General features: G+C 34.8%; 2 protein-coding genes across 3 annotated transcripts; both read left to right on the forward strand.

Annotated features, from left to right (window-relative positions):
- Window positions 1-3138: 3138 nt before the first annotated feature.
- On the forward strand, window positions 3139-7741 carry LOC18043640 (NAC domain containing protein 50). Its single transcript, XM_006436470.2, has 4 exons — window positions 3139-3671; window positions 4211-4488; window positions 4990-5187; window positions 6861-7741. The coding sequence occupies exons 1-4, from the start codon at window positions 3446-3448 to the stop codon at window positions 7449-7451; spliced, it is 1293 nt and encodes a 430-aa protein (XP_006436533.1). The 5' UTR covers window positions 3139-3445; the 3' UTR covers window positions 7452-7741.
- A 2292-nt stretch (window positions 7742-10033) lies between these two features.
- LOC18043641 (NAC domain-containing protein 78) lies at window positions 10034-14076 on the forward strand. Of its 2 annotated transcripts, none has more exons than XM_006436473.2 (6): window positions 10034-10471; window positions 10658-10935; window positions 11081-11281; window positions 12560-13027; window positions 13129-13246; window positions 13421-14076. In XM_006436473.2, exons 1-6 carry the CDS (start codon window positions 10303-10305, stop codon window positions 13834-13836), a joined length of 1650 nt encoding a protein of 549 aa, XP_006436536.1. In that variant the 5' UTR covers window positions 10034-10302; the 3' UTR covers window positions 13837-14076. The 2 variants fall into 2 exon arrangements, with proteins under 2 accessions (XP_006436536.1, XP_006436535.1); XM_006436472.2 differs by having other exon boundaries at window positions 13132-13246.
- The last annotated feature ends 125 nt before the right edge of the window (window positions 14077-14201 follow it).

Here is a 14201-nt window from a genome sequence, read left to right on the forward strand (position 1 = left end):
TGCTGAGTTTGATCGATGGTTCGCTGGTGATATGACAATGGTTCGGACCATAGAAGGAATAAGTCTATTGCCTCTGTTATTCACAGGAGTATTGTCTTCACACTCATCCTCATGCTGAAACGACAGAACATTCGAAGGACCGACTCCTCCATCATCACCATCATTATTGAAATGAGTGCCCCTCATATTATTAGAAGGTTTTGTACAAACATTATCCCCCTCTGTCTCATCATGAAAATCATCATTGTCCCGAAAATCATTGTTGTGATATAGAGAATACCGTTGCTCCAACGACGTCGTTATTGAAAATACCGTTGCTTCAACATCCTGTAACGTAACACCGTTATCATCAATGTTGTCATAATTGTCGTGGATTGGAGAGTAATATTGCTGCAGCGATATTGTCCTTGGCAACACCTCTTCTTCATTATCGGGGCCAGACATATTTGCTCTAAACGAAGTTTCTGTATCGACATGTGGCTCAATACCTTCGCTCGGAACTCGAGGTGATGTGGTCACGAATATAGGAATGCATCCAAAATTGGCTACATCGGATGTCATATGTAACACAACCCTCACCATTTCATCATCAAATATATCCATGGACAGTGCACATACACGATATAATGTATTACGAGACCTCAAAGTTGTCTTCATTGTGATACTATATTCATTAGGGTTAATTTGTGACACATTGTATACTCTTGCCAATAATTGATCAAACAGACAATTTTTCCCAACCAAAAAAGCTCTATTTTTACCATTGACATACTCCATACGACCATCCTCTAATGTCTCTCACCAACCATCGTAACACAATTCAAGTACAACTGAATCCATTAAGCTTGAAATTATAAAAAAAATAAATTATTTAAGCCTTATCAAATTAATAGTTAATTGCAATGAATGTGGCTTTTCGTGCGACAGGCTGACTGTCGCACGAAACTTAGTGCAACAGGCTGACTGTCGCTCCAAGTTTTGGTGAGTCAGGCACCCTGTCGTCAGATTCACTTATGAAACCACGATTCGTAGTTCACTCAAACTCTCGAGCAAGTTCAGAAAATAACTCATACTACTATGTGATGTCGATTAGTGTTAGATCCGGATAAATTATGATCGGATTTCACTTTTTATCGTTGCTTTTTGCCGTTGCCGTTGGTTGATGATTCAAGAGTGGGAAGCTGCCTTTGGTTTGACGAAAGGGGAGAAAGAAAGTTACTTTTGATTTGTAAAAAAAGGTAATTTGGGGAGAAAAGTGTGTGTTTGGCTAATGTTGATAGAAAAAAATTGAGAGGGTTAATTGTGAAAATAACAAAAGTTTTATGGTTATTTTTATAAATTTCCCATTAAATTTAATATTAGAAAAGTCAGCGAGTTTTAATTGGGTTTAAAATTACACAGTTATAATTTTAAAAATACAATTTTAAAATATTTGGCAAACACTAATTGTTATAGTTTGGAAGCATATCCAAAAGATTGTATTAATTTTATTTTTTAAATATTTATTTATTTACTTATATGGTAAAAAGGTGAGTGAAAAAATATGTTATTCTCCAAAAAAACTCTTTAAATAGAAATAAATTAATATTGTTTTAATGAAATTAATAATTTTCAAAGGAAAAATATATGGTAATTAAAACACCTCTTTCTCTCTAATAAAAGTAATAAAATATAAATTGAAGAAGAAGAAAGAAACTCTATAAAATTGAAGAAAGAGAATCATTTTTTATTTGAAAAATCTTAATTAGTATGTCTTTTGGAGTGTTAAATAATGATGTGGCTCTTCAAATAAATAATAAAATCTTATTTGAAGAGTTTTTTTGGAGATGCTCTTAGTTGATTTGATTTTTACATTTTTATGATTGAAAAATTTATTATATTTTTATTAATTTTATCAAAATTATTATTAAAATTTATATTTACTACATAATATTAATTCTTATTTCATAGCTCTAGTATTTTTTATACGGCAACGGTAACTTAAAAATTACAACACCTTAATTTAAAATAGAACCTCTGTCACATGACAAAATATTAATAGACTGTATCACCATTTCATATAATTTTTTTTTAATGAAATTATGTTTATGATTATTTCTTATTCGAAATCACACATAGAAGTTTATGCCTCTTAACAAAAAAAACTTGGACGGGTTAAAATCATTTGATGTGGCTTTTTGAATGACTTTTTTTTTCCCAAATAAAAGGCTTTATTCAAATATTTTCTTTAAGTTTTTTGCATACAATTTTACTCGGTTGTTTTTTTAACTCCAGAATAATTCGTTTTTTTTTTAAAATTATTTTAGACCCAAAAATTGATTTAATTTGGCATGGAAAAAAAAAAGTTAGTTGAGAAAAATGGGGTATCTAGCCATGGCCTGGGGTCTCCTCAGAAGATTGGAATGCTTGATGGGTTTGAATCACACGGCCGAACTCGTTTGTGCATGATGGCATGGGGCCCGTGGAACCTTTACTTGCCTTACAGGAAAAGTCCGAGATAGAAACGTGCTTTTCACGCTTTGGTTTTGGCACTTAACTGACATAAGACAGGCCAAGCCAGCACCCACGGTCTAACTAATTACATCAGCCTGGATAATTGCACTTTATATTTTATTAATTAACATTTTAATGTTTTTCAGATACTTTTTGCAGTAATTATAAATAATAATAAAATTTATTAAAAGACTTTTCTGAAATATCTCATGTACCTCCTTAACAAAGGGAGGGGGGGGGGGATTTATTTTCTATATAATAAAATTGAAAATAACATCATTTTTAATGTTTTTAGCAACATTTCCTCTTTTTAGTAATTGCTTAAAACTTGAGAATTTTGGTAAAAGGGGATTTTCATTGAAATACTCCCTTATCTTTCTCCCAAAAAGAAATATAAAATTATCAAACAAATTAGCAGTATTTTAAACGATTGAATCATATTAATCAATAATTATAATCTATTTTTATGATTAATTTTACAAATAGAAGTATTTTGGGAAACAGAACGTTGCGTATTTCCACAAAAAAAAAAAAAAAAGGTTACCAAAATTTGTTTTGAAAAAATTCGAATACGATAAGATTTCTCTTCTTTTGGAGTTTTCAAGTGCAGTGCAGATAGATATGATAGCTCGCACAGACAATAAATATCCTTTAATAGTCAGTTGTCACTTACCAAGTTCATTGAAATTACCAAATTAACCTTTTACTGCACTGCAATCAATACAACAATTTAAAAAAAAAATGAATTTTCGAAAAACAGAAAACAAAAAGGAAAAAAATGAAATGACAAAACGATGCTTCTTCACTCCACTTGAGACACCCTAATTTCTTGTAATTGAAGCTACCAGCCGCAGTTGCTTCCCCACCAATCAATCCCAACATTTCTTCTATCATCCCCGTCACGGGAAAAGCCCTAACCCCATCAACAATCAGGCCGTTTTTGGTTTCTCAAATGGGTAACGAAGGTCTTGCCCTCACGACCACCACACCGGCGACACCTGCGACACCGGCAGCGGCGAAGAAGAATACGGCGGCACTTGCACCTGGGTTTCGATTCCACCCAACGGACGAAGAGCTTGTGAGCTATTACTTGAAGCGCAAGGTCTATAACAGGCCCTTTCGCTTCAACGCCATTGGCGAGGTCGATATTTATAAGAACGAGCCTTGGGACCTCGCAGGTCAGGATTACTCATCTCTTTCGCTCTAATTTTTTTCTGCATATACTTTTTTCATTTCTGTTAGTGGCTTTTTGTATTTTCATTTTCCTTTTACCGTTTGCCGGAAAAAGTTAGGGTTTTGTTTTTTTTCAGTCCTGTGATTTTAGTGGTACCATTTCTCGCTAGTTATTATTTAGATTTTTTATTTTGCAAATATTAGGTTTTTTATTTTGTTTTTGTTATTTTTGTTTTGCTGTCTGTGGTGATTTTGATAGTCATAATTTGTTTTTGAGTTTTTTTTTTTAATTACATTTCTGAGAGGGGTTTGGCTTATATCTGGAGTTTTGCGGTTTATATTTCTTTGATATGGTTGCTTATCGGGGGTTTACTTGTTTAGGGGGTTTTAGTTTACTCAATATTGAAGACCATTCGGCTAGATATGATTTTCTTTATGGGATTTTTGTTTTTTTATTTTAATAGTATCAAGAGGGCTTTTGAGAGTTTATTGTTCTGTTTATTGGAGAAGAAAGTTTAAACATTACTTGTTTATGTGGTTTTAGATTTTTCGTGGATGAAGACCAGAGATCAAGAGTGGTACTTTTTCAGTCCATTGGATAAGAAGTATGTAAATGGGGCAAGAATGAATAGAGCTACGCGGAAAGGGTATTGGAAAGCAACAGGGAAGGATCGTGAGATTCGCCGGGAGTCGCAACTCATTGGAATGAAGAAGACGCTTGTGTTTCATAGTGGGCGTGCCCCTGATGGGCAGCGGACCAATTGGGTTATGCATGAGTACCGCCTTGTGGAAGAAGAATTCGAGCAATTGGGGCCTGGACTGGTAAGGCTATAATGAAATTTTTGTTGCTGGTTTTGATTTCAGATGCTAATAGTATTTACGAAACAAATAACACCCTTGAGCTGAGTTATTGTTAATAGAAAAAGAATATTCTTGAGTTGAGTTATCAAACACAAAATTTAGGATTGATAGAAAAGGTTCTCCCATAGTTTTCTGTTGTAGGTTAAGCTTCTTTGGTTTTAGTAATTCTATATAGCTTGTATTTGGTTTCCGAAAGAATTTTGGAATTGTCTGGAAAATTGATTTGGTCCTTTCGGATTTTATGATATATACTGTTTTGACAATGAATAAGCCAGTACATTTTACTTCAGTTGTTTGTACCCAGGTCAGTGAATTTGAAGAACTGAATATGTTTTCTTGGGGTCGTAAATAATGCAAAATCTTTAGCGTAGGAGTTTTAACACTGCAATTTCACTGCAACCTAAGTGCATACTTGTTCATCATAAATCTTATAGGATTTGCTTGTTTTCTTTTGTGCAAAAGGCTTCATATGTGCTGTGTAGAGTATTCCACAAGAACAACATAGGGCCACCCAATGGGAATCGATATGCACCATTCGTTGAGGAGGAATGGGATGATGGCATGGCAACTTTTCCAGGAGAAGATGCTGCAGATGAGGTGGTAGCAGGTGATGATGTTGGTACTGAAAGGAATGCTGGCGAAAGGATGCGTGTTGAGCAGGTCTGCCCATCCTCTTTTTCGTCTTACCCTTCTTTTCTCTTTTAATTTTTAAGCATATGTGTGATACTGCAAGTTATGATAAAGGGGTTGACAATATATTGAAAAATATCCAATGGACTCTGGCCAATTACTGTAGACAAGAATCCAGCATTTTAATATAATTGAACGGTTGAACAAGCCAGTGATGTAAACATCAAAAGTTTGTTTTAATCACTTTTAATTTTGAGTACTTTGGGTACTTGATTATCTTCGAGCTTCCTCTTAAATTACAATTAACGTCTGAACTACTGAGAGTCATTGTCTTTGGATTCATTGAAAATCATAGGGTCATTCAATATATAATATAGGTGATGGATTAAAATCCATGCTTAAATGGATGCAACCTTCTCAGCGTATTTATTGACATTTATTAGGCGAATGCATACTTTCCTTCTATAATAGGTTCAAGTCTAATGGGTATGATACCTCCTCCAAATTATCTCCATGGACGTGAAGGAAAAATGTAATTCCTTAAGCCTATAGGGTTCATGCCTCTACCTTTTGGGAAGGAAAACTTACAAAGATTGACCGAATAGATTATTCTGAAAATCATTTGTGGCTAGGAAGTTGAAGGGCATCTGGCTTCTCGTTTTAATTTTTAGTCTTTACTTGAAGGGCGCTGATAAACAAGTAGGGTTTCCTTACAGAGATTGAATTTATTCAATGTCATCTAGAGCATGTGCTGGTTCATGGTGTGGTTATGATTATGAAATATTATATTTTTCCCCATACATGGTGTGGTGTAGTTCTTTCTTCTAATTGTCAAAGACTACTACAGACGATAATATCAGTTTCTTTTGTTTGATTTCATTTGACTTTGTATCATACTGTTAGAGGATGTTGCTTCCAAAATGCTTGCTAATAACATATATTGTTGTGCAGTGTTAAAGTCTTCAGTGGCAATGTAAGCACCTATAAGAATATAACATTTCAAGGGAGCAAGAATTACGAAATTATGTTGGTTCTTCTTAAATGGGATGAAACCAAATTTTTCCTAAGAACGCAATTGACATAGAAGTATAGGAATTTGCTGACCTCTTATCATTAATTCATGGCATCTCATTAGTTTAGATTTCTTTTTGGTTGTTATAAATAGCAATTGATGTATTTTTCTTAGCAAAGCATGTGATTATTTGAATAACACATAAACATACACTTTTCTATCCTCTCTTCTTTTTCATTACAGTTCTATTTCTCTCCAATTTCTGTTCTTTCTAGTCTGTTTCTCTTTAACCTGCCTATTTCCATTGTTAACTTATTATGCATCCCACCTGAAAATCAGGACCATGCACATGGCTGTTTTCTTTTTTTTTTTCCTTTTTTGACAATGTTTGTATTGTATTAATGTCAAAATTAGTTATCAGAAAGTTTGGAATTACCACTTATCAGGACATCAAAATAAAATAAAATTGGACTTGCCGATTATGAATGCTTTTGTTAGTGTGGTGGCACTGAGTAGTGGCACATTGGTTTAATTTATGACGTTTGTACAACTGTACATGATTTGACTGGTTATTTATCCATATGCTTCTTTTTGGCGTCTTCATTCAATATCACTGGGTTGGTGGATTGCTATTTACTATCTCCTTAATTTACTGAATAAAGTGCTATTGAATGTTGGTTGAGTGTTCCAGGATTCTCAATCCATCAATAAGGAGCCTCTGAATATTAATGAACTTCCAAAAGATGCTCAAAATGATTTACTGGATTGCAAGAGGGAAAGGACAGACGGTTGTCCTTCGCTATGTGTGTTAAATACACAGGCACCTCTTCCTCTTCTCCAATACAAAAGAAGAAGGCAGAATGATTCAGGTTCTAACCGATCAAATGGTTCAGATAATTCATCTGGAGCAGGCCAGGATCCTTCGTCATCTACCACCACAACAGCTGAAACAGCAACGATGATGGCGACAAATTCAGCAACAACAGCAGCAATTTCTGCGTTGTTGGAGTTCTCTCTGATGGAGTCTATTGAACCCAGAGAGACATCTTGTGTTCCCACAGCTGCTCCATTTGAAGCTAATGATTTTGATTCACAGATGCCACCTGACTGTGCTAAACTTATCAAAGAACTGAAGAACCAGGTGCGCGAGGTTGTCGTTGAGAGGGCGACATTGAAGCTTGATCTGATGAGTGCTCAAGCCATGATTAACATCCTGCATTCGCGAATTGATTTCCTGACCAGGGAAAATGAGGATTTGAAGAGGAAAAACAAAGCTGCTTAGTGGACTGAAATGCAGCCCCATTTAATCGTAGCGTTGTTTGTTCGATCAGTGTAGGAGTCATCGACCTCTTATGGGCTTTTCCCCTCTTATCTGTTGATTACAGAATGTATTTGTAAATTTCGGAGGTCTGTTGTTTAGTTGTTGTAATGTTATGAGAATGGCGGGATATTTTGCACCAACAGTCGGTAATGTAAACTGAGACCTTGTTTTTAAGTCTGTGTTAGAACTCGGTAAGTTCATTGTTGTTGAGAATTCAATATTGTGCTAATGAACCCTTTTCAGGAAAACTATTGGTCCATTTGCCCTAAATTTGTTTGAGAAACCTCTGAAGCAGTTTCCATTTGTTTGTGCCAGTTTCAAAGCTTTACCCGCAGCACTTTGTAGACTTTCAATCTTTTCTCCCTATTCATTACAGGTTGGCGACGGTAAGTGGTTGATGAGAATGTAACAAGTACCAACTTTATGAAAAAAAATTGAACATACTTTTTTTTTGTTTTGAGCTAGTACTTACAATATACAGACATTAGAACTTGGGGTTTGCTGTTTTTGTATTTACTGTTTTTCTATTTTCTGTCTTTTTCATTTTTTTTTTTGCAAGTTTCTTTTGGTTTTTTTCTCTTTTTTTTTTTTATTTTCATTGCATTTTCCTTTTTTGAATTTGTTTGTAATTTTGTGGTTGGACATTGTATTTCTGCCGCTCATGAGGGTCTGTTTGGTGCCAAAGATGGTGTTGTTTTAGTTTTTTTATCAGGATTGTGTCAGTGCTGGTATGGGGATGATATGCCTCTATTGGAGTCGCTAAAGGGCTCTAGTAGGTGATGCATTGAGATTTTGATGGCTTCGGATGAGTAAAAGATGGCCTGGGATAAGAGTTCATCAAGAGACCTTTGAGGATGATTCTATGAGAGACAATTTTATTAGTTGTTTGTGTTTTGTTTAATATTGTGTTGTGTTGCCTGTATTGTTTTGTATTATCAGATTGGAAGAGGTTTCACATACATTTGTTGAGGCGGGTTAGGTCAGTTCTGTGAAATTCCTCCGATACTTGAGTAGTTTTAAAGGTTAAATTTTGTCTTTTTTCGATTTTTTGTGATGGCTGATGGAGGCCGCATTTAATTTAGGCTTGAGTCTTGGATCTTATCCTCTATATTTTACTTAAGCTAGATATGGTCGTTTATTTACCCTTTTATGGCGATGTATTGTTGTATTGTTGGCCATTATTAATCTTGAGATGAAATTCATACCTTCCAAAAAAAGAAAAAAAAAAAGGAATTATGGGTTTGTTTGGAATTTAAATTTATTTACAATTTGATATTAAATTTTATTAGACCAATCAACGTCAATGATATTAGTTAAAAATAAATCATTTTTATTTTTATTTATTTAATATATTTCCCAATAATTATATTATAGTGATTTAATAATTTATAATTTTATGAAAATTTAACTATTATTAAGACAAATTATTTATTTATTTTGAAGTTATTATTTATATTATGTGTTATTAAAAATTCACAATGATATTTATTACATTTATCACATATTAATGTAAATAAAATATAAATTGTTATAAATAAAAATATTCTTTTTTTACATTAATTTTTCATTTGTATTAATCCATTAAACTATGATCAAATAAATATTTAGTTATTTTAAATTAATTTCAATAATATTTTATTATTCAATCCAATCAAATCTTGAACTATTCCAAAAACATGATGGTATTAAATATATTTCATTTATATTCTATCATTTCTCATTCTATTCAATCACATTCCATCCTATCCTGTTATACATACCAAACATACTTTTATAATACAATTTGAGGTTCCTCATAAAAAAATAACCCGAAAATAGTTGCGAGACATATATTCCTACGTTTTAAAAGATATGTACCCCTACCCACAAAAATCGAACACATTTATTTTACAAAATAGATACGAATTTTCACTTGGATATCCACTCACAGGATAAATATATTCATCATTAATAATCTATTAATTTTATGGAAGAACGGTAAGGCCTTTTATACAACATACTAGAGCTTAATGAAGCAGAGGGACAAAATGTTGGTGTACAGCTTGATAATTAGATTATGTAGGATTTCTCTTAAACCTTAATCAGCTTATGCAAAATATGTCACAATCCTCAAATCACATGTAAGGTGAGGGAATTAATTAACATATGCTAGAGGGAAACATAATAATTATTGTACAATTTTTTTGACTTAGAGAGAGCGAACAAATCAGACAGCCTAGATTTTGATTTATCGATATGGTTCTTTTTCGAGGATGCAAGTGCAACAATAGTGTTACATCGATGTTGACTGACTCTATCGATACGGTTCGTTTTAAGTATCTCAGCGAAGTCCAAGTCTTCGAGAGGACATATCCGTCATTTTGATTATATTTAAAGCAATCACTTGACGGATGCGGTTACGTCAATTGCGCGGAGCGAGCAAGCAACCGCCTACCATTGGCTCCGCACGTGTTATGGTCACACCCACTCCTGCCTGCTCACGTGTCAATCCTATACAAAAGCCACGTCGACTACAATAAAATAGAGAAAAAGACACACGACGGGTAATCCTAGCAGTGCTTCCTCAATTGCTACTTAATTCAAAGCGGGACAGACTTCGCACTATTCATTTCTTCCTCAGCAAGATGTCTCGTCTTTCTCTGGCTCGCTTCTCCCACTTTTTCTGAAACTCCAATTAATTAACCCCAAAAAAAACCCCAAAAAAAAAAAAACCTAAACCCTAATTTTGAAAAAATTCAGCTAAAGTTCTAATTATCTTTTTTATAACAATTTAATTAATCGAATCCTTTATTTCTGTAATTCGCTTCGATTGATGGGCCGTGAGTTTGCATCGACGTCGTTAGCTCCGGGGTTCCGATTTCACCCCACCGATGAGGAACTCGTACGGTATTATTTGAAACGGAAGGTTTGCCATAGATCGCTCCGGTTCAACCCAATCTGCGTCACCGATATTTACAAGTCCGAGCCTTGGGACCTACCTGGTACTTTGTTTTCCCTAAATTTCATTTTTTGCTCACAAAGTTACGATTTTTGTACAGATCTAGTTATTCTTCAGGTATGGTAAATATATATACTTGTAAATATTTGTCTTTAATCTATTTGTTAGGATACGATGTCCTAATTTGTCTAATTTTATTTTTAATTTTACTTTATCCTGGTGGGTTTAGATAAGTCGAGGTTGAAAACTAGGGACAAGGAGTGGTATTTTTTTAGTATGTTGGATAAGAAGTATGGCAATGGGTCGAGGACCAATAGGGCCACTGAAAAAGGATACTGGAAGACCACTGGGAAGGATCGCCCTGTTCATCATAATACGCGGACTGTTGGGATGAAGAAGACCCTTGTCTATCACATGGGGAGGGCTCCTCATGGCGAACGTACCAATTGGGTGATGCATGAGTACCGCCTCACTGATGACGATTTGGAGAAAGCTGGAGTTGCGCAGGTGAGATCATGGAGGACTCTGTTTGGGATTTGTGTTTTTATTTGTGTTGTTTTGGTATTTGATCAATTGTCTCTCTCTCTCTTTTTTTTTTTTAGTGTTTTTGCAACTAGTGGAAATTGATTGGTTGTTGGTTGTGTTGGGGAAGGATGCATTTGTTCTGTGTAGGATATTCCAGAAGAGTGGATCAGGGCCAAAGAATGGGGAGCAGTATGGGGCACCTTTTATTGAAGAGGAATGGGAGGATGATGAGGTGGTTGACGCAGCTCTTGTACCAGGTCATGACGTGGTTGCTGACGAATTGGTGGTTAGTGATGATGCATATTTTGAAACGAATGACCTTGATCAGGTTTGATTTTATCTAATCATGATTTTTAGAATTGATTTTGTTTACAATGGCATATCATCCTTTTAATTTGAGTCTTGGATGTATTGGTGTTAAATGTTATATGGATGAGTGAGTGACTGTCCATGTTTTGCAAATGAATTCAACTATCACGAGGCGATAAACTGAGAGAATTACATTAATATTGTTGTCTTAGGGTGTCTTACCTTGAAGTTAAGTGTATGTTACTTTGTCATTTAAGAAAATATAGAATAATCCATAATATTTAAGATTCAAATTGTTATCTAAACTTACATGTGAGCGTTGAAATTTTCCTGCAAAGTACTGAGAAATATTGGCGGTTATATGATTGATGTTGAATAAATGAAGTTTAACAAGAGAAAAAGAAAAGGGGGGGGGGGGGTTAAGAGAGAGAGTGGAGTTATAAACTTTTCCTTTTTAATTAACTTGCACATGTTTTGAACAGATCACTTAGATTTAGTTTTCTAGCTTTTTGGACTAAAAGTATTCTCATTATCCAATTTTCTGCAAACAGTTATATTTTGGAAGGGCATTTATGGGAGTAAACTCCAAAAGTGTGTGATTTGCTCACTTTAATAGTTGTACAATAGAGAATTAATTGGTTGTCTCGGATAGTTATTTAATAGATGAAGGCTTAAATTTCACAAGAATATTCAGATGAAAATGTATATACCATATTGGATCGTTAGTAAAATGTCAAGCAAGGAGATTCCACCAATGAGGAACTGTGATTGTATTAAGTGTCATTATTTTTGTTATGTTATATTTTGAGTTTTAAGCTGATCTAGGATATTTTTGACTCTTGACCTGGAAGAAGAGTCCATTTGGGTTTGGGCTTGGGCACAGAGGCTTATATGCTTTTCTTATTGACATTTGGATTCATTTTATAATTATTTTTAGATACTGTCTTCATGTCTCCACTTTGCTAAAACTTATTTCTTTGAAGTTTTTCAGAAGAAGAAAATCCGCTTTCCTTTCATCTCTATTTGATTTTTTTCCGTAGATATTTCTTTTTAGCAACCAATTTATTAGATTTTTCACTTTATTTGTTGATTGTAGGAGTTGCACAATAGTCTTACTGACGGAAGTTATTATTTTGAGCTGTAACTGGCACTGACTTTTATGAGCACAAAAATAACACTGCATGCTGCTTCGTGACAATATAAATGACAATATAAAAAAGTGTTAAATACTATTGTTAGGTAGTTGGCATTTAGACTTTTGGATTTACAGTGTCCTGAAAATTATGCCTTTTGCCAGAATATTGATGTTGCAAATCAATCTGAAAATGCCCCGCGTCATTTGAACTTCTATCATGGAGAGTCAAGCAACCATGTTGAGCATTCAAGGGACTTGAGTCCAGATAATCAGAAGCCCATGATAGGCGTGGGTGCCACACAGCATAATTCAGAGCTGATGGATGCAAGACCGGTAAAAGATGAATATATTGATTCTAGCAATGGTGTCAATGCTGGTGGCGTTAATTATTTTCTCAATGAGCCTTACTTGGATGCTACTGATAATCCTCAATTCAGTGATGGATTATACCTAGAAGCTAACGATCTATCAAGCACTGTTGAAGCTGATTCTCAAGGGTTTGACATGGTTGAAGAGTACCTTAATTTCTTTGATGCTAATGATGACAACTCAGAGTACCTGACTTTTGATGCTTCTGAAATTCTGGGGAGCGGAGACAACAATTCTGACCAAGTGCCTCTCACAACAGAGGTAGAAGTTCAATTTTGAACTTCTTTCTCCTCCTCATTTCTTTCTCTCATCTTCTATTTTTTCGGTTGGTGTATTAATCTGGTTTGTTACATTTGCAACAGCAGGTGACTGAAGTAACTGATCAAATGTCCATGGCTGGCCAGCATCAAGTTGAAGTACATGGTAATGATGTTGCATCCACTTCAGAGCAAAAGCCAGATATTGTCAAATCCGAATCAGGTAAAATTATGTCATTTCAGTTGGCATCACTGGTTCTCCGTGTTCTCCTCTGTGTGGATTTCGTAAGCTAATATGTATTGCAACTTAAGATCTGTCGTACTATAGTCTGTGCACTTGTTTTCCTTTCATCCTTTCTTATTTATCTGGAATCATTAATTTTTTCGTATGGTGCAGATGTCAAGTATCCCTTCCTCAAACAGGCCAGTCAAATGTTGGGCAACGTTGCTGCTGCTCCTGCATTTGCCTCGGAGTTCCCTACGAAGGATGCAGCTCTTCGACTCAATTCATTGGCTCATCCGTCCAGTTCAGTTCATGTTACTGCCGGTATGATCAGAATCAGAAATATCACTTTAAGTGGAAGTGGATTGGACTGGTCGGTTGGCAAGAATGGGGATATGAATATTGTCTTTTCTTTTGACTTGTCACAAAATGTCATCAGTCCTAGTCATACCAGTTTTGAACCGGCGGGTAACATTTTCTCTGGTAAGACGGGGTCGGTGGTGTTCCGGAGCTTGTGGTTGTTGTTGTTCCTTTGGATCGTAATTCTTTCAGTGGGTTTTAAGATTGGTGCCTGTGTCTCTGCCAAGTAAACAGGATTACTGCATCCAAAACTTTATTTGCTGGTTAAGTTGATAGGGTTGGTTGATATTGATATTTCTTTATAGATTATTGACTTGGACACCACCTCATTGCAGATATGTTGTTATATGTAACTTTTTGACTGTCAAATTAAGTTGGCGTCTTATATACTTTATACCATTGTAACTTTTAAATATGTCCACACTTGTAGTCGAATACGATAATATTATTTGAAATTCTGGTTTCGCTTTCCTGTTGGAGTCTTGCCTTGAAATAAATCTATATGCTATGTTAAAATTACAATTAGATGTGCTGTGCTGATTGTTATGAAGTTCTTTGTTCACAGCAGCATTCTGGCAAGGATGAAACTGTACTC

The sequence above is a fragment of the Citrus clementina genome, unplaced genomic scaffold (genome assembly GCF_000493195.1).
Source record: "Citrus clementina cultivar Clemenules unplaced genomic scaffold, Citrus_clementina_v1.0 scaffold_4, whole genome shotgun sequence".
Lineage (NCBI taxonomy): Eukaryota > Viridiplantae > Streptophyta > Magnoliopsida > Sapindales > Rutaceae > Citrus > Citrus x clementina.